The sequence below is a fragment of the Monodelphis domestica genome, chromosome 3 (assembly GCF_027887165.1).
Source record: "Monodelphis domestica isolate mMonDom1 chromosome 3, mMonDom1.pri, whole genome shotgun sequence".
In the NCBI taxonomy this organism is placed as follows: Eukaryota; Metazoa; Chordata; class Mammalia; order Didelphimorphia; family Didelphidae; genus Monodelphis; species Monodelphis domestica.
This window is the reverse complement of record NC_077229.1, coordinates 12,239,878-12,261,235: the sequence shown is the minus strand read 5'-3', so window position 1 is coordinate 12,261,235 and position 21,358 is coordinate 12,239,878. Positions and strand designations below refer to the sequence as shown.

Sequence of the window (21,358 nt, the reverse complement as noted above, 5' to 3'; positions counted from 1 at the left end):
AAAAGTTGTTTAATGTGGTCATTTGACACTCACCAAAATCTAAAAGAAAGAAAATGGGTGGAATGAGCTAACAATAAAAATTACTATCCAACCCGTGTCATAATAAACTAACAAAAATTTTTTTTATAAAATTAGAAAAAATTAAACTAAATTTTATCTGGAAGAAAAGAAAGATCAATTATATCAAGGGAAATAATGAAAAAAAAGTGAAGGATGGTGATCTAGAAGTACCAGACCTTTAAACTGTACCAAAAATGCAGTAATCATTAAAACAATGTTACCTATCATTTCTGTCATAAGAAGGCCCACATAATGATGAAGTGTAGGAAAATTTCCTGGGTAATGATGAACTTTGTCAACTGAAGAAATTCTTATAGGAACAATTACAGGAATGATAATTATAACAGTGATTTTAGGAATCGTAATTTTATGACTGATAATAATAATACTAGGCATATAAAACAGGCACCTGACAACTCATACTAAATGACCCCATAGCAGTATATTTTGAGTGGAGCTCGCTCCCAAACCACCCAGGGAGCTACTGCCCATCGGGGGGGAGCGCAAGGTACTGCCCAAAGATTATGAAGCTGTACAGGGTGGGTGGTAGAGCTTGGGGGAGGGAGGGGTTGGGACCCAGCAATCAGAGGATGGATACAACTTTTGATTTTCCAGACCCTGATGTCTTACTTCCCATCATCCCTATCCACTTCCCTCCCCCCTACTAATGAGCCTCATGTAACATTAAAGGTTGGTAACACCTATTATGATTGTCTTTTGGACACTGGTGCTTTCTGATCTGTATTGAAGAATAAACCTGATTCACATTGCAGTTCCATCGGCTCAGTTAATGTCAGAGACTATCAGGGATACCCCTAAAGGTTCCCAAGCTTTCCCTTAGAATAGTGACTGTAGGACCCCATAGTGTGGAACACTCTTTCCTCTTAATGCCTGGTTCCTCTTTAAATTTGCAGGGGAGAGAACTTTTGTATAAGTTTAGGGCCACAATAACTTGCTCTCCAGACGGGTCTATTGACACTGGAACTGCCAGAGGAATCCTTAACTTTACTTCCTGTACTTCTTTCAGATGATCATGAAATGAAGGAGCCTCCTATTTTTGAGATCCCAACTAATATACCTAAGTCTCTCTGGGCCACATCATCTTCTGATGTTGGCCTACTTAAATCCTTAAGTCCTTGTCGAAATTCAAAGAAAATGTAGCTCACCGCCTTCCATTCCTCAGTACTGTAAAAATCGATATTTGAACCCTAGACTTCAATCCCCAGAAGTCCTTGGCACTTCCCAGAATGCCCTATAATCTCACCTGAGATCCCCACCTGGGCTGAGAACACAATTTGTATTTAAACAGACTGTACCGCTACTTGGTCTCTGCTTCAGCTTCTAAGCACACGCATTTCTCTACCTGGTAGGCAAGATGTAGTGAGTAGGTTGCACATGTTTTTCTCATTTTGTATTTCTTTATCCTTGATTTCTAATAATCTTTAATGAACTTCTAAAATTATAATACTTTTAGTAGAGATTCTAATTTAATTTTTACCGTTTGGTTGACCATTTCGGTTGTGACAAAATACCCTCAATCTTAACTTTCCTAAATCTTTTCAATACTGTCACTAAGTTCAGCTTTTAATAGCTACTGCCTAGATTTTTTTTTTTAAGCCAAGTTTCTCGAAGGCTTTTTAGCAAGCCTCTTGACTCATCTCACTCCAGCCTGCCTGTTTCTGCTCTCCTGCAATCCAGACACAGATTGTGCTCACCTGGTCCTGGCCCTGGCCCATCCTGGATCCCAGCTCCTGCTCCTGGCTTCTCTCTTGCTCAGCTGGTCCCGACCCACCCAGGCCCAGCAACTCTGGCCTCTGAGCAGATCGCTCATCACACCAGGTCCATGACTCACTTTCACCAGCATCCAAAGGAGGTAATTGATAGCATTATACTAGGAATAAATTCCCTGATTGATCAAGGCATCATAATTTCCTGTAAATCTGAATACAATACGCTCATCCTGCCGGTTAAAAAGCCAAATCTGTGCTTGGACTATTGAATATTAACTTTAATCTTTATAGATAGAAGGGCTGATGAATGGAATTGACCAGGGGTAAAGGACTTAAAAGACAGTTCACATTTGGAGGCCCGGTCTTTTGTCTCCCATTCTCCTTCCTCTCCCCCACCCCCCCACATCTCTCTCTCTCTTCTCCAACACCCTCTGGTTAGCTCACCACTCGGTCCCTCCCCTGGAATCACTGATTCATTAATAACCACTGAGGAGGGGAAATGAGGAGACCTCAACTCCTTCTTCATTACCATTCTGATCATTATAAAAGATATTGCTCTAGTAATTCTAGAAATTTTCAGAAGAAATTCTTGCTCTCCACACATGCCCTCTCAGACAGATGTGAATCACTCCATCTAAGAATGTTAGCAGGATGGTGCTGAGCTGCAGCCTATTCCTGGCCACCAACAGCAACAGCATCCCTGCTCAACTGAGCCAAAGTGGCTCCTGATGTCCCACAGCATCTGCTGTCCTTTTACAAGGGAACCTAATGTTATCCACACTGTCTGTATCCTGGAAGAGAGCTTGCCAAGGTTCAATTCATTTACATGAAGCTAATAATCAGGTGTGCTTATATGATATTTGAGATCCTACACTTTAAACTGATACCTTCAAATTGTGAGCCATGGAAGGTTCCTCATTCTAGGGCAACCTCGTGTTCTGAATGTTATCACTGTCTTGCAGGTTTCTGTCCCCTGTAAGCAGCTCCTGTAATGGCTGCATTAAGTAAGTAAAAGCACTGAAAAGCTCTTATTATAGGGATTTCTATCACTTGAGATGTGACACCTGTGAATCTTAAAAAACTGCTCAGACTGTACCTTCAGAAGATTTGATTAAGCTATTCCCCATTTTTAACAATGGAGGTACTTGATCAGGAATATATTGAGAACTTTAAAATTACTCCACCCTGCTCAGACAGTGCCTTTGGGGAAGATAAAGTTGCAAATTCCTAATTGAAGAATGAAAAGTCCCCAACTCATACTTATACTGAAGCAAAAACCCTAAGCTAGGTGGTCTATTTTTAATCTAATACAAAAGGGTGCTAAGTACCTATAAAGGTTAAATTAATCACTAAAAGGTCAAGCAACATACAAAAGGCAAGCTTAGCAAAAGAGATGTGAAATACTCAGAAGACATAATATACCCAGAGAAGGTAAAAACAAAAGAAGGTGTGAACTAAGAATGGGCAATCCTGAGAAAAACGTCTACTGTGATTGGTAGATGTGAAAATTTAGGGGAGGTGACATAAGAGAAAATTTCTTTAAAAGGAGAATTCAGTTCACTTTATTTTTAGTTCAATTTGGAAGCTGAATTGGAGAAGTTCAGGAGTTCAGAGGAGGGTCTCTGAACTTAGTTCAGGAGTTCAGGATTCCCGTGAAGGACTAGAGCTTGCTTAGGATGATCTTGTGAGTGATAAAGACCAACTTTCTACTATTTTCTCTTCTTCTCTCTTCCCTTAATTCCTTCATTTGTATTAATTAAAATCTCCATTAAAAACCAGCTGACTTAGGTATTTTCATATGTGGGAATTTCCCCATGGCGACCACTTATTTTTGATTTACGCAATTCACAGTCTTGTAAACCCACATTTTTGCGGTTACACACCCCTGGGTGGAAGAATGAATGACAGGGCTTGGGTCTGTCTGGAACCTGGGCCAGCTCATTGAGGCAGGGCTAACAAGGCAGAGAGAACCCTGAAGAACACAGTAGATGTGGGCGCAGCCAAGGAGGACTCTGGAGCTCATCTTGAGGACAAAGAGTGATGGAGTCCCTGGAGGCTTGACAAAGACACAGGTTTGAGTTCTGCTGGATTCGAGCCTCAGAGACCTTGGCAAGGGCTCAGGATGGGGATGCAGTCACTTGGGGAGGGGGCCTCAGGGTCTTGGGTGTGACGATTGGATTTAGCTATGTCGTGATTTGTAACAATGAAGATGCTTAGCCTAACAAAATTGGGCATGTCTGTAACAATGAGGTTAAAAAAAAGATTGAGTTTTAGGAGGATGGCCTTTGATAGAGAAATTGACAAATCAGAAACAGCTGACAGACCCCTGGGCTGTCCTAAGTTAAGCTTAGGCTATTATTGGGCAGAAGAGATGCGGGAAAAGGAGGTAGAATCGTCTAGGACTTTTTTGGCGGGGCTTCCTCTCATCTGTCTCTTTTTACTGGAGAGTCAGCTCTGCCTGGCAGCTTGCTAAGAGATCCAACATCTTGATGTGGTAGCAGTATTTGTCTGGGATTTGGCAGTGAATTTGCCATTGAGCTAATTCAGGTTCAGGCATCTTGGCTGACCCCTTTTGGAGTGCAGGCTGATTACTTCCTCCTTTACTCTCCAAAACCTTACTTTCCTTGGGCCTCTAATCTTTGCCCTGGCACAAGCCAGGCAAGAGAAATCCTACACCCTTTCCTTCTCCCTTCTTCATAATTTAGTTCCACTATATAAATTAAATCATTATGAGTTTCCAGCTGACTTGAGTATTTTATTTGGGATTTCTCATGGGGACCAATTAAATGTCGATTTTAAGTCACAATGCTAAAATTATCCTTTAAAGTTTTGGCTGATCACTTTGGTTGTGATGCAATACCCATAATCTTCTTAACTTTCCTAAACCTTTTCTCTACTGTGACTATCCCTAAGTTCAGCTTTTAATAGCTTATTTTGATCACCTGTAGAGGTACAGAAAATTTGGATTTTTTTCCTTATCTCCTTAAATTAGATAGAATACAGCTGTTTTTCCTTCTTTTTTTTTAACCCAAAGAGGCAGGACTAGGAAAGTTGTTTAGCTAGGAATCCCCTTTCCCTCAGGAACAACTGCCTAGATTACTCTTAATTAGGAGTGAAGGTGACCAAAAGAGAGTTTTGGCCTTGCCCTGCTCCCCACGTGTTTTGTGAAGCCTGCTAGGAAAATAATTACAAAACATAATTTTAGAAAGACTATAGGGAAAATAAAGGGGGGGGGATAAATAGGGAGGGGGGTAGAAAGGGAAGTAAAATAAGGGTGGGAACAAGGGGGACTGTTTAACTCTGAATGTGAATGGAATGAACTCACCAATAAAACACAAGCGAATAACAGAGTGGATTAGAGTCCAAAACCCTACCATATGCTGTCTACAAGAAACACATATGAGAAAGGTAGACACACATAGGGTGAAAGTAAGAGGGTGGAGCCAAATCTATTGGGCATCAACTGACAAAAAGAAGGCAGGAGTCGCAATCATGATATCCGACAAAGCCAAAGTAAAAATAAATCTAGTTAAAAGAGATAGGGTGGTAATTACATCCTGATAAAAGGCAGTATAGACAATGAGGAAATATCCGTACTCAAGATGTATGCACCAAATGGCAGAGCATCCAAATTTTTAAAGGAGAAACTAGAGGAGCTCAAGGATGAAATAGATAGAAAAACTATACTAGTGGGAGACCTGAACCTTTCCCTATCCGAACTAGATAAATCAAACCAAAAAATAAATAAGAAAGAGGTAAGAGAAGTGAATGAAATCTTAGAAAAACTAGAGTTAGTAGACATGTGGAGGGACAAAAAGAAAAATACCTTCTTTTCTGCAGCACATGGTACATTCACAAAAATTGACCATGTATTAGGGCATAAAAACATTGCAAACAAGTGTAAAAGTGCAGAAATAATAAACGCAACTTTCTCAGATCACAATGCAATGAAAATAATAATTAGTAAGGGAACATGGAGAGGTAAATCGAAATTTAATTGGAAATTAAACAATATGATTCTCCAAAACCAGTTAGTTAAAGAACAAATCATAGAAACAATTAATAACTTCATTGAAGAAAATGACAATGGTGAGACATCCTTTCAAAACCTATAGGATTCAGCCAAAGCAGTACTCAAGGGGAAATTTATATCCTTGAGTTCATATATAAACAAATTAAGAAGGGCAGGGGTCAATGAATTGGGCATGCAAATTAAAAATTAGAAAGCGAACAAATTAAAAATCCTCAGATGAAGACTAAATTAGGGATCCTAAAACTCAAAGGAGAAATTAATAAAATCGAAAGTCAAAGAACTATTGATTTAATAAATAAGACTAGAAGCTGGTACTTAAAAAAAACAAATAAAATAGACAAAGTACTAGTCAGTCTAATTAAAAAAAAAGGAAAGAAATAAACCAAATTGACAGTATCCAAGATGAAAAAGGAGACCTCACCTCTAATGAAGAGGAAATTAAGGCAATCATTAAAAACTACTATGCCCAATTATATGGCAACAAATATGGCAATCTAGGTGTTATGGATGAATACTTACAAAAATATAAATTGCCTAGACTAAAAGAGGAAGAAATACATTATCTTAACAATGCCATTTCAAATAAAAGAAATTGAAGAAGCCATCAGAGAACTCCCTAAGTAAAAATCCCCAGGTCCAGACGGATTCACAAATGAATTCTATCAAACATTCAAAGAACAACTAATCCCAACGTTAAACAAACTATTTGACAGAATAGGCCAAGAAGGAGTTCTACCAAATTCATTCTAAGAGACAAACATGGTACTGATCCCAAAGCCAGGCAGGTCAAAAACAGAGAAAGAAAACTATAGACCAATCTCCCTAATGAATATAGACGCAAAAATCTTAAATACGATACTAGTAAAAAGACTCCAGCAAGTCATCACAAGGGTTATCCACTATGACCAGGCAGGATTCATTCCAGGAATGCAAGGATGGTTCAATATTAGGAAAACCATCCACATAACTGACCATATTAACAAGCAAACTGACAAAAATCACATGATTATCTCAATAGATGCAGAAAAAGCCTTTGATAAAATACAACACCCATTCCTATTGAAAACACTAGAAAGTATAGGAATAGAAGGGCCTTTCCTAAAAATAATAAACAGTATATATCTAAAACCATCAGCAAACATCATCTGCAATGGGGATAAACTAGAAGCCTTTCCAATAAGATAAGGAGTAAAACAAGGATGCCCATTATCACCTCTATTATCTAATATTGTACTAGAAACACTAGCAGTAGGAATTAGAGAAGAAAAAGAAATTGAAGGTATTAAAATTGGCAATGAGGAGACCAAGCTATCACTCTTTGCAGATGATATGATGGTTTACTTAAGGAATCCTGGAGAATTCTCAACCAAAAAGTTACTCGAAATAATCAACAACTTTAGCAAAGTTGCAGGTTACAAAATAAACCCTCATAAGTCATCAGCATTTCTATATATTTCCAACACATCTCAGCAGCAAGAAATAGAGAGAGAAATTCCATTTAAAATCACCCTAGATAATATAAAATACTTAGGAATCTATCTGCCGAAACAAACACAGGAACTATATGAACACAGCTATAAAACACTTTCCACACAGCTAAAACTAGATCTAAACAATTGGAAAAACACTGATTGCTCATGGGTAGGACGAGCTAACATAATAAAAATGACAATCCTACCCAAATTAATTTACTTATTTAGTGCTATACCCATTGAACTACCAAAAAACTTCTTTACTGAATTAGAAAAAACCATAACTAAGTTCATTTGGAAGAACAAAAGATCAAGGATATCCAGGGAAATCATGAAAAAAAATGCAAAGGAAGGAGGATTTGCAGTACCAGATCTCAAACTATACTATAAAGCAGTGGTTATCAAAACAATTTGGTACTGGCTAAGAGAAAGAAAGGAGGATCAGTGGAATAGACTTGGCGTAAATGATCTCAGCAAGACAGTCTATGACAAACCCAAAGACCCCAGCTTTTGGGATAAAAATCCATTGTTTGATAAAAAACTGCTGGGAAAATTGGAAGACAGTGTGGGAGAGATTAGGTTTGGATCAACACCTCACACCCTACACCAAGATAAATTCAGAATGGGTGAATGACTTGAACATAAAGAAGGAAACTATAAGTAAATTAGGTGAACACAGAATAGTATACCTGTTAGACCTTTGGGAAAGGAAAGGTTTTAAAACCAAGAAAGACTTAGAAAGAGTCACAAAATGTAAAATAAATAACTTTGACTATATCAAATTAAAAAGTTTTTGTACAAAAAAAAATAATGTAACTAAAATCAGAAGGGTAGCAACAAACTGGGAAACAATCTTCATAAAAACCTCTGACAAAGGTTTAATTACTCAAATTTACAAAGAGTTAAATCAATTGTACAAAAAACAAGCCATTCTTCAATTGATAAATAAGCAAGGAACATGAACAGGCAGTTCTCAGCCAAAGAAATCAAAACTATTAATAAGCACATGAAAAAGTGTTCTACATCTCTTATAATCAGAGAGATGCAAATCAAAACAACTCTGAGGTATCACCTCACACCTAGCAGATTGGCTAACATAACAGCTATGGAAAGTAATGAATGCTGGAGGAGATGTGGCAAAGTAGGGACACTAATTCATTGCTGGTGGAGTTGCGAATTAATCCAACCATTCGGGAGGGCAATTTGGAACTATGCCCAAAGGGCTATAAAAGACTGTCTGCCCTTTGATCCAGCCATAGCACTACTGGGCTTGTACCCCAAAGGGATAATAAGGAAAAAGACTTGTACAAGAATATTCATAGCTGCACTCTTTGTGGTAGCCAAAAACTGGAAAATGAGGGAATGCCCTTCAATTGGGGAATGGCTGAACAAATTGTGGTATATGTTGGTGATGGAATACTATTGTGCTCAAAGGAATAATAAAGTGGAGGAATTCCATGGAGACTGGAACGACCTCCAGGAAGTGATGCAGAGTGAAAGGAGCAGAACCAAAAAAACATTGTACACAGAGACTGATACATTGTGGTACAATCGAAGGTGATGGACTTCTCCATTAGTATCAATGCAATGTCCCTGAACAATCTGCAGAGATCTAAAAAACACTATCCACAAGCAGAAGATAAACTGTGGGAGTAAAAATACCGATGAAAAGCAACTGTTTGACTAAAGGGGTGGTAGGGATATGACTGAGGAGAGACTCTAAATGAACACTCTAATGCAAATACCAACAACATGAAAATGGGTTTGAATGAAGAACACATGTGATACCCAGTGGAACTCCACATCAGCTGTGGAAGAGGTGGTGGGAAGGGGGGAGGGAAGAAAAGAAAATGATCTTTGTTTACAATGAATAATGTTTGGAAATGACCAAATAAAAATAAAAAATAAAATAAAAAAAGAATAAAAAAAGACAAAAGTCCAGAATTCATGGAGAATTCTTCTCTTCATCTCTCCCAGCATCCTCTGCTCTTAAAGATTTTTGCTGTTAGTAAGTGTAAACCTCAAATTTCCTTAGACTTATAAATGTTGGAAATTTCACCATTGGGATATTTCATACTTGGAAAATTTCTTACTGATAGTCTATTGGAATGGGAACCCCATTGGCATGGGAGGTTCCTTCTCTTCCCTTCTTAAGATTACTTTAGGACAGAAACCCTTTGCTGAACAATGGAAAGGACTTTGACCTATGCTTAAGCATAGAACAGGAATTTCTTTGAGTCATGATTGATTTTAGAATTGATACAATGGAGATACTTGGAATCAATCTCCAACCTATTCAGTCCTAACAGGATTGAGTAAGGGCTGCAGCCTAGATCAAAATTTAATTATTCCAATCTCTACCCTACTCAGGTTAACAGGATTTAGAAAGGGCTGTAGCAAAGGAGCAAAGATTTAATCATTTGAAAATATGACCTTCAACAGACATGTGCAAAGCCTCTGGGCGGTCCTGGGTTAAGCTAGAGCCTCCATTGGCACAGGGAAATTGATGGACAGGTGATTGGTAGATGTGAGGACTGAGGGGAGGCAACTTGGAGGGCTTCCTTAAAGATAGGGGGTCTGAAGACTCCAGAGGGGTGGTTGAGTAGTTGGTCGGTGTGGTTCGTGTGGGCTCGGAGAAGCTTGCTCTGAAGGAAGCTGAAGGTGGGGGCCTCTGAGTCTGTTTCTCCATTTTGGTCACGTGAGTAATAGGGACTGATCTCTTTTCTTTGCCCCAGCTATCTAAGGGCCTGGGCCTTTTGGCCCAGCCTAAACAGAAGGGGTATTTAAGCCCTATTCCCTTTTCTCCCTTTTCTCTCTCTCTATCTCTAATTATTTCCTCCTATTGTAATTAAACTCCATAAAAGATTGACGGCTGACTTAAGTTTTCATTTAGGAATTACATAGCTGATTCCTTGGCGACCTTAAATTAATATATATCAGTCCTTTAAAGTGATTCCCTTGTCACATAAGGTCAGGACTGCCTTTATATAAGTCAACTTAACGCCAACCCTCAAGGACAAACTCATGCACAGGAGCCAACTGTCCCTGAACTGTCAGTCTTAACTTCCCAACCCACTGTCAGCCATTAACTCTCTAGTTATCATCTAATAGCCTGCAACTCACTCCCACTCAGAAGAACTCTAACTGAGAAATCTTTCTGCTTCCTTGCCTCTTGAAGTCAGGAGAGATTAAGAAAACTCATTTAACACTATCCTGACAACAGTCATTTCCTGAAGTCAATTTCATATACTGATTTAGGACTGAATATTGGCTAAATTTCTCTGCAGTTTCATTAAATTCACAGCCACTCTTTACTTTTATATTTACCTGGATGTCAGAGTCACAGATTTCTCTCAAAATGAAGTCATGGGGAACCCCATTCATGAATCTTTGGGAGCCAGATCCTTCCACAAAATGTCTCAGCTTTGTAGACATCTCCTTCACTTCAAAATTAGTCTCTGCCTTTCAAGAAAACAAATTATAATATATAAACACAGAAGGAAGTAGGACACACACACACACACACACAATATAAGTTCTTTCCTCTGATGGCAGAAAGTAAAATGATTTTCATTCTATTTTCCCAAGCAAAAACAAGTTTGTAAACTTAAGCAGAGCCAATCTTTGGATACACCATTTGGTCATATCTACAGGATGATTTTAGAAATACTTTCTCACATAATATCAATGAAATCTTACAATAAATACAACCTGAGATACAGGGACAACTAAGATACTTGTCATACTTCACATCTCATGTTCTGAGTTTGACTACTACGCAAACCCTGTGTCTGAGCATACTTTGTCCTCCACATTGGACAGTCTTTCTCCACTGCCCTTTCCATCTTTCCTAAAAGTCACTCATCTATTGTTAGAATTTTGTGAATCTCAGGTAACTTTCTAGATATTCTGTTCTCATCATTTTGGATACACTATTACATGGTCATTCTTGGTAAAATGTGTATGCTAAGCAGAAAAATGACTTCTCTCTTTTTTATGCAGCAATTTTCAAAATGGAACAAATTTCCTCTTTCTCTCTATATATGCAAAGATATTATGCCATTCAATTTGGAATCATGGCCAATAGGCTTTAAAAGAATGCATGCCCTTTGATCCAGCAACACCAGTACTAGGTTTGTACCCCAAAAGGATAATAAAAAAAGGGTTGTACAAAAATACTCATATTTCCACTTTTTGTGGTCGATGAAATTGGAAAATGATGGGATATCCCTTGATTGAGAAATGACTCAACCAACTGTGATGTGGTGATAAAATACTACTGTGCTGTAAGGAATGATGAATTGGAGGATTTCTATATGAACTAGAAGAACCTCCATGAACTGATGGAGAGTGAAATGAGCAGAACCCAGTGAACATTGAACACAGAAAGTGAAATTTTGTGGAATGATCCAATTTAGTGAACTTTGCTACTAGTAGTAATGCAATGACACAGGATAATCCTGAGAAACTGTAAGGATAATTTCAGTTTTGTGACTTGAAATCTAAATAATTGGTCACCAGGGATGATACCCAAATAATAAAAAACCCAAGTCAGCAGGGAATTATCGAGATTTTAATTGAGAGAGCGAGAGAGAGAATGAGAATGAGAATTAATTTAAACTGCTCTGGCTCAGGCTGAGCCAGGCAGTAGTTAAAGGCCTTGGCCAAAGTGGCCTTCCTGAGCCTAAGGGAAAGGGAGTCAGTCTTATCACTCACCATGAGACCAGCTCCAAGACAGGTTCAAGTCCTCCACTGAAATCAATCTCCTGAACTGAGTTCAGACCTGAATTCCACTCTGAACTGAATTTTTTAGCCTCCTTTGAAGGAAATTTTCTTATGCCACTTCCCCTAAATTTTCACACCTACCAATCACAGTAGAAGCTTTTTCCAGGGCAGCCCATTTTTTTTAGTTCTTACCTTCTCTGGTTAGATTATATCTTTTGAGTACTTCACACTTCTTGGTTAAACTTGCCTTTTGTGAGTTAATTGACCTTTTTTTGATTAATTTAACCTTTATAAGTATTTAACACTTTTTTGCATTAGATCTAAAAATACTTAGCTTAAAGTTCTAGCTTCACTATAAGATATGAGTTAAGTACCTTCATTGTTTAATCAGGAGTTTACAACTTTATTTTCCCCCTAAAGTATGTCTAAGTATGGGTGGAGTAATGTAAAGTTCCCAAGACATTTCCGATTGTGTTAGACCAAGTATTTCCATTGTTACAATAAGGAAATAGTAAAATCAAATCTTCTAAAGTGCAGTCTCAGTATTTTTTAAGATTCACAGGACTCGAGAAAAAACACTATCCACATTGAGGAAAAGAAATGTGAGAGTAGAAAAGCAGAAGAACATATGACTTATCACCTGTATATATGGGTATTTTACGATTAATGCTTTTATGATTATTTTAATAGCATTAATCTTAAGTTAAAATTCAAAAATATAGTTTGCATTATAAGGATTACAAATATTAGCTAAAAAAATAAAGTTTAGGTTGGTGCAAAATCTTCTTTATAGAAATTTTGACCTTCAGTCTACCACCCAAGTTTACCCAAGGAATTTCACAGACTATATTAAGTGTACACATTACATTTTTCAATTAAAGAATAATGAAGAAACCATGAGGAGTTTTCAGCGCAATTATATCAAATAATTAATCCATATGCCAGGATGAATTCTAACTAAAAGGAAATCAAATAAAATTTGTGGGATGAAATATATTCTCTGCATGTGATTCGTGGAAAAATTTCTGCTCTGAACAACTGATTGGTAAGATATGCCATTTCAGGGAATAATTTTTGGGACAGTCACTAACATTATTTTCAGTCTTGAGTTGTAACAGTTAAAAGAGTGGTTAGCTTAACGTGTGACCACGGAAATATGGTTTGAAGACATTGTCTTGAGTTAAATCAAATATAAAGTGGTCGCCAGGGAAAAATTCCCAAATATGAAATATACCCAAATCAGCTGGGTTTTTATGGAGATTTTAATACAAATAAGGAATTAATGAAACAGAAAGAGTAAGAGGAAACAATGAGAAATGGGCTAGGCCAGCCTAGGCCCAAGCCCTAAGAGAGAGAGTAGTCAGTCTTTAATCCACTCACCACAAGATTTGTCCCAAGCAAGATTCTAGTGTTTAGAGACCCACCAGTTCAGCTCCTGAGAGCCACTTCAGCTTCCAAGGCTGAATTTTTTCTCAGAGGCCTTCTGATTCTCCTTTTAAAGAGAATTTTCTATGTCACCTCCCCTAAGTTCTCACATCTACCAATCACAGTAGAAGTTTTCACAGGACTGACCATTCTTAATTCATACCTTCTTTAGTTCTCAAATTCTCTGGGTAGACTAAGTTCTCTTTGCCCCTTGCAAGTTGGCAAGTTGCCTAACCTTTATAGGTACTTAGCACCTTTTTGTATTAGATGTAAAAATAGACTTAGCTTAAGGCTTTTGCCTCACTATGTGTTAAGTACTTTTCATTGTTCAGTAAAGAGTTTACACCTTTATCTTCCCCTAAAGTATGCTTAAGTATGGGTGGAGTAGTGTTAGAGTTCTCACATTCCTGATCAAAGTCCCTTCATTGTTTAAAATGGGGAATGGTCTTAACCAAATGTTCTAAGGTAGGGTCTGAGAATTTTTAATATTCACAAGTCTGAGAAATTTTAAGATTCACAGAGTTCAGTTATAGTCATCTGATGGGTCCTTGATTATGAAGCTGGTAATCCACCATTCCAGAGAAAAGCCACAAGTTACGTAAGAATGTGATCTGGAACAGTTACAGGTGAAGACTTTGTCTGGCAGAATTCAAAGGGGCAATTCTAAGCATATCTGTGTGAATCCCTCTTTGACTCATTTGAAAAGATGTACTAATCTGTCCTGAGATCTGCTTTGTAAAAAGATTTTAGTAGGAACATCTAAAGTATCTCTACAAGCAACAGGGAACCAAAGAAGCAAATATACTAAAGAGGATATCTATTCATAACTGTCTGGGAATATATGGTTTTTGAATCTCAAACAACTACCTGTGACATCTGAAATCTGAAATGGAGTTGTTCAACACCGAGGATGGATGACTATATTACAAAGATGTCTGATAGTTAATGTTGTCAACTGCTACTGGATGTCCTTTGCTTTCTGGATTACTCTCTCTGTACACACATTTCTTCTGTTTACAAGCTGTGTGAATTTTAAAACCACTGTACCCTAATCAGACCATTCTTTAGAAGATCTGATTTAGCTATTTCCTGATCAATAATAATGGAGATTCTTGGAATAACAGAATTAGGTCTTGGAAAACCCACCTATTCTCCACCCTACTCAGTTTAACAAGATTTTGAAAGGTTTGCATCAAACTCAAGATTTAATTATCTGAGGAGATGGCCTTCAACAGACATGTACAAAAAAAGGACAGACCCCTGGGCTGTCCTAAGTCAAGTCCTCATTGGTACAGATGAGATGCAGAAAAGTGATGTAAAAACATCCACATAAGGCATGTCAGTTTCTGCCTCTTTCTCTTTCCCCGATGAGACGATTCTCACTGGCAGCATGCTAAGGGTTCTGACATCTTGGAGTGTTGGGTGGTGAGTTTGCCCTGGAGCTAATTTCAGGTTCAAGCATCTTAGCTAAGCCCCTTTGGAAGTCAAGCTGATTCTTTCCTCCTTCACACTCAAACCTTTACTTTCTAGATCTCCTTTCTTCCTGCTTGGTACTAGGCCCTTCCTTCCTCCTCCTCCTTCTAAAAATTTTCTCTACTATATCAATTAAATCACCATAAAATTTGGCAGCTGACTTGTGTATTTTATTATTTGGGATTTCCCTTGATGACCACTTCAATTTAGATTTTTTTCAGTCTCAACCATAACCTCACCCTTTAGTGCTGAGAGGATAAAGAGAATATTGAAGACCATCATAGTAATACCTTAGGCCAAACTCACAACAAATGGTCTGCTAGTTTATCTACATTTCTCTAAGAAAAAGAAATTTCTGCGATGAAAATTTCTGGTTTTCCTTGGTCTGATGATTTTTTGAATAACATTTGTGCTCTTTAATTTGAATTCTTTGGGAATTTTCTCCTGCTTTCATCTTGCTGACAACTAACTCTGCCTTGAGTGACCTGAACAATCACAATCTTCTGAAACTACCTCATTAAGAAATGAGATTTTTACACTGGTTGCAATGTGATATTCTTCATTCTGCTTTGGTGGCATAAAGACACAGTTAAAGAAACCCCAAAGGGCAAACAAGTGGCTCAGTGGATGGAAAGTCAGTTCTAGGGAAGGGAGTTCCTGGGTTAAAACCTGGTCTCAAACATTTCTAAGCTGTGTAACCCTGGGCAAGTCATTTAACCCTCACTGTCTGACCCTTACCGATCCTCTAACTTGGAACTGATACACAGTATGTGTACTCCAATTAGGTTCTGTCCTAGAAAAACGCTTTAACTCATGTTTTCTCTTTAACTGTCCTGCTCATGGTAAAGGATGCTGCTCTAATACTTCTTGACATTTTCAGAAGAAATCTTTGCTCTCCACACATACTTCCTAAGTCAGATGGAAATCACACCATCTCAGGATGTAAGCAGGAGGGTGCTGAGCCCTGAACCTCTGAAGCCTATTCTGGGCCACCAACAACAACAGCATCCTGCTCAACTCAGCCTGCTGGCTGCTGGTGTCTCACAGCAGCTGCTGCCCATTGAAGGGAGCACAACATCCTCCACACTGCCTGTGCCCTGGAGGAGAGCTGGCCAGGGTTCAATTTATTTAGGTAAAGCTGATCATCAGGTGTATTTCTCTGACATTTGTGATCCTACACTGTAAACTGATTCCTCCAAACTGAGCCATGGCACCTTCCTCATTCTCCCAGAACCTCATGCACTGAAATGGGGTCACAGTCCTTGCAGGTTTCTGTCTACCCTAATCAGCTGCTGTAATGGCTTCCTGAAGTCAGTGAAATCCCTAAAAAGCTCCAGTTCTAGGGATTCTGATAACTAGAGATGTCACACTCCAGAGTAGATGACTCAACGGCAGCTCCTGGGCCTGTCTGGCTGGAACCGGGGTCTGCTCATTCAGGCAGGGGTTACCCAGGCTGGAAAACCCCGAGAACACAGTTGATGTGGAGGCAGCCAGGGTGAACCCTAGATCTCAAGCAGTGATGGTGCCCCTGGAGGCCTGGTAAAGACACAGTTCTTAGTTCTACTGTATTCCAGTGTGGGGGAGCTTGGACAGGGCTGGGGATGGGCTGCACTCGCCTGGGATTGGGGACTACGGGTCCTGGGAGGTATTCCTTCGGGCCCTGGGGTCTCTGCTTGGGGTAGACTCTAGGCCTTCTGGGAGTGGGAGCCCCAAGGTGGGGAGACTTCCTCTTTGGACACCTGTGGGGTGGGGTGGGAGGGCTCAGAGGAGCTCCCAGGCCCTTCTAATGGCCTCAGGGAGACTCTCCCCAACAGAGGAGAACAGGGAGCCTCAGGCTTGGGAAGGGCCTAGAACAGGTCAGGAAAGTTCTGCTGCCATCTTTGGCTTCATTCCATTCAGAAACTGCACTGCTGGGTTGTGGGAGATAGCTGGGGGGCCAGGCAGAGGGGAAGATGGGCATCAGGTGGGGGTGGGGGGGCTTGTTGGCATTTTTTTCTGTGCCCAAGATCGGGCTCCTTCCATGGCATGTGGGCACAGGAACCTCCCACCTTCGCTGCCCCCTGACCAGGCTCACGTTGCCTGCTTCTCCCATCCTGGCTGCGGACTCATTTGCTCCTCTGGGGGAGGGCAAAGCCCCGCCGTGGCTCCTGGTATAGACAGAGCCACCCCGGCCTGAGCCAGGCACTTCCGTGTTTGTCCCTTTTCTGTGGTCTGAACAAGTGAGGGTCAGACAAGGACAAACACACAGAGATCGCCCCTCCCCCCACCACAAGCATTTACACTGGGAGGCCTACTCAGGCTCCTCCTCCGGCCCCTCCTCGCTGCTTGCAGAGGTGCCTTCCCCGCCCCCACCTAAGCAATCTGAAGCTGCTCCACCCGGGTCTACCTGAGGCCCAGGAGTTGGGAGCAGGAAGTCTCCGTAGCCAAGGCAGGGAGCCAGAGCCGCGCCCGCGCACTGACCTCCTCTCAGCCTCACCAAAAAACCGCAATGGTGAGCCTTCAAAGAGCTGAGATTACCTACGGGAAATTCCCAGAAAGACAAAGGGGGAGCTGCCAAGACTTCTGGGACATCAGAAACTAGTCATACTGGGAAATGTTTTAAACCGGGGTAAGGGCATGGTTTACGTGAAACATAAGGAATTCTGGGAAATGGAGTCCCGCTTTGGTCCCTGGGTTTAGAGCCATGGTGGGGGAGGAGTTATACAGGAATTCCGGGAGTCGTGCTAGAGTGAAGAGCGGGAGCTGCAGCCTCCTCCTTCCCATCCCGATTTCCCCTCCAGCCCAGTCCAGATTCTTCTTTAGCCTACAAAATACCTCAGGCGAAAGCCTGCCACAGGGAAAGCTCCTAATAGGTGTCTATTGATTGAATGACTGACGGATCGATGGATCTATGCTCTCCGCGGCCGGGGAGGTGGCGCTCGGATCTCCCATTGGGACACACATGGACACACACACACTCAGATTCTCCCCAACCCCCAGCACACCACCTCAGCCAGTCCCCACTTGTTGCACATGCGCACATGCTTTCGGCCACACTCCCAGGCTCACTCACCCGGGAAGGGTGCACCCGGGTCTTCCCCTTTCCCGGGAGTTACGGAACAGAAAGTCTCAGTTGCCAGAGCAGGGAGCCCCGGCCCCCCCACCCCACCGCCAGCACCACTGACTCCTTCTCCTCCTCCTCTCACCTAGTACAGATCCTAGAAGCACAGCAGCAAGTCTTCCAGGAGCTGAGACCGGCCAGATGAGTTCCCAGCATGCCTGGATGCTCCCACGCGGGGGAGGAGCCGAGAAAAGGGGGAAGTCCCTTGCTCCCCAATGGTCTGTGGGGGTGGCTTTTGGATCCCAGGTTCTGACAGAGAAGGTAACTGAGGCAGAGAGCAGAGGCTTACAGTCTAGCCCCAGGCCCAGGTCCCCCCTCCCAGGTTCCCCTCTTTCAGGGATCTCTCTCTACATTCTGCTGCCCCTTGTGCTTTGGGGAGAATCATGGGGCTCCACCAAAGGAGAGGCCAACACTCTCCCCATCTGTAGGTGAATCGGGTGCTGGTCTCCTAGGCTTGGAACCCCAAAATCTGGGCTCAAATGTGGCCTCAGACACTTCCCAGTGTGGGGAGAAATTTGGCCAAGGCCCTCCCCAGCCTTTGCCTCAGTTTCCTCACTGTGGAATCTAGAGAATAAGAGTCTGAGCCTGGTGCTGTGGGGAAGCTGGTCCAGAGAGGATCTGGAGGGAAACAGAGCTGCTTCCCTGGGGTCTCCTGGGCCTCTGGGTCAGCTGTTGAGGGTCTCCCTCAGCACTGCCCCCCCCCCCCAGCCCATGAGGCTCAATGACCCTTCAGAGACCTGGGGGAGGCCCAGGAATGCCCTCCTGCCTTTTAGGAGGCCACAGAAGGCAGCAGCAGCCACTGAGCCCAGACTCTGAGCTCTTATGGATTGAGGACAGTCTGGGGGTGTCTGTGTGTCTGCCTGCAGAGCTGCTGGGTTCAATCTGTTTAGTCCTGGCTGCCTCTTCCTCCTTTTGGGGTTTTCTGGACAGAGGCTGGGTGCCTTTGTCCTCTCCTCCTGCACCCCTTTGAACAGGGGAGGAAACAGACAAGCAAGCTAAACCCCCCAGGCTTTGTCTTCCAGGAGGGATACCCTTTGGGGACACAACTTCCTGGCCTGGTGGGGGGGGCTCAGGGCTTGGTGGGCCCCCCATCCTCCAGGGACTGGAGCAGAGCAGTATGTGGTCTGAGGCCTTGGTGGCTCCATGGGAAGGGAAAGAGGACCCACCCTGACCTCCTTTTCTCTTAGAAATCTCCCCAGCCTTGGCTGGGATGCTAACAGCAGCCCCTGCAGACAAGGCCGTCCCATCTCCTCTTCCATTCTGTCTCCAACTTGCTGATGGTTTCCTGAGAACGTCCATGAGCTGGAATGTGTGCAGTGGAATTGGGCTCCCCAGCCCCAGACTAGCTCCCCCCCCACCCCCGAGGGGTTCTAGTATCAGCCAGAAGCAATGTCCGGATCTGGTTCTGATTCCATGGAGGAGACACACACACACACACACACACACACACACACACACACACACACACACACACACACGGTAATGCAACACGCAGGAGGTACTTCTTTAAACAAACTATAGCTTGGTGCACAGCACAAAGATTGCTGGCCCTGGGTCTGAGGCTTTTATACACTTTTAGGGTAAGGGTCATGCAGAGGAATTCCTGGGGTGGGGGCAGTGCACAGGAACTCCTGGGGCGGGGAGCAGGAAAGTGGAGGGCCTGGAGAAGCAGGTTACACCCAAAGGCGGCTCTGAGAACCGCCCCGGAGTCTCCTCCCCCCCTGCAAAGCCCCCCCGGAAAGCTGTTCAGCCCTCGGGCTGCAGCCCTGTCAAACTGCCGCAATCCCTTCTGGGAGGCTGGATGGCCGCAGGATTCTCCGGGAGGGCATTTGTCTGGCGTCGGTGGCTTGAGCCGCCCCCATTTCTCTCTCAGTGAAGCTCTATTTAAGTGATGGTTTCCCCAGTCAGAGTTTTATTGTGGTGCTTAAAGAGGCTTTACTTGGACATGTTCAGGGTCCCCTTCATTTGTTCTGGGCACAAGGCAGAGAGGAGGCTGGGGGGGACGAGGGACTCCGCGGCTCCCCCTAGCGGTGAGTAATAGGAACTTCCAGGGCTCAGTCAGCTCAGAAGCCTTCTTGGCTGTGGCTTTTTTACGGGCCAGGTTTGACCTCCTCCTCCGTCCCTCCCCCATTTCGCTCCCCCCCCCCCCAGCGTCCCTCACAGGACCCCTTGGTCTCCTTTGGCCTGGGGGTGGGGGTGGGGTCTGGCCTCTGCAGCCTCCTCCAGGAATGAGTGCGACAGAAAGAACAGAATTGATGGAATTACAGCCTTAGGAGAAGAGCTCAAGAACCGGCGGCACCAGGCTCTTCCCCTGCTTCATGCACAGGCTCGTGTGTGGGACTAGATCCCTCCTGACAAACGGTGGAAGGAGGACGGGAGGACAAGCCTAGGAGGGGGCCCCTCACGCCAGGGACCCTCAAAGCAAAGCCTTCTGGGAATGGAAGGGAAGATCAAGCAAGGGGTGGGGCCTGGCTGGGGGCGGGGCTTAAGTACACATGGTCGAGAGGCGGGGCTTAGGCGAGTGGGAGGGTCTGGGAGGGTCACCAGGTAGGTGTGGGCGGGGCCTGGGCTAGGGGTGGGCTCTGAGGCTTTCCAATCCTGCTTCCTCCTGGCCTGGGTTCCTGCACAGCTTATCCTGTCCTGGAGCAGGTGAGGCCCTTCCCGCTGTGGGCTGACTCTGGAGGAGGACTGCAGAAGGGAGGGAAAGAACGCGAACCCTGGTACCATGGATCAATAATCTAAAGAAATTTTAAAAAGAAAAGACAAAATGGACCCCATGCTGGAGAGGAGCCTTAGACTGCCATGAGTGGGAAAGGCCTGCTGCCAAAATATAGATCTTTCATTGCCTGAAAAAAAGATTCATGCCACAAAGAAATGAACAGGTGGAGTGGATGCCCGTGTCTGTAAGATTCACAGGTAACCACACCAATGGTGGTTGGTACATAACATCTATAGAAGTATTGTCACGCATAGAATCTATACATTGATGTAGATGACAGTTTAAGCACAGAATCTCATACAGTCCCTTCTTGTTCCTAGTAATGTTAAGTGTTACCTACTAACATCACATAAGGAGTAAATACACTAGCTGTGATGTTGATGTGGGTGGCATTTTCGGAATCAATCCCTACATTCCTAGTATTGACCTGAGATTTACGAATTGACTGGGTGGCCACCATGATTTTCCACTGAGTATTTTGAATGGGACCTGCATCAATAGCAAGTCTGGGACCTGATACAGCAGTCTGTGTAAATCCCTCAATCTTATACTGTATTGTACATGGAATGTACCATCTCTCATGTTCCTCTGGTTCCATTTAAACCTATCAATAGATCATAA

The 21,358-nt window shown here is 42.6% G+C and overlaps 1 protein-coding gene across 1 annotated transcript in view; it reads right to left on the bottom strand.

The window, feature by feature from the left end:
• The window catches only part of LOC100024193 (zinc finger protein 420-like), a 48,514-nt gene extending 30,326 nt beyond the window's left edge, over nucleotides 1-18,188 (bottom strand). Inside the window, exons 1-2 of the mRNA XM_056820540.1 lie at nucleotides 18,104-18,188; nucleotides 10,623-10,753 (exon numbers count right to left, since the gene is read on the bottom strand). Coding sequence (XP_056676518.1) covers nucleotides 10,623-10,730 — 108 coding nt within the window. The 5' untranslated portion in view covers nucleotides 10,731-10,753; nucleotides 18,104-18,188. The remainder of the gene's footprint in view (nucleotides 1-10,622; nucleotides 10,754-18,103) is intronic.
• Between the last annotated feature and the right edge of the window lie 3,170 nt (nucleotides 18,189-21,358).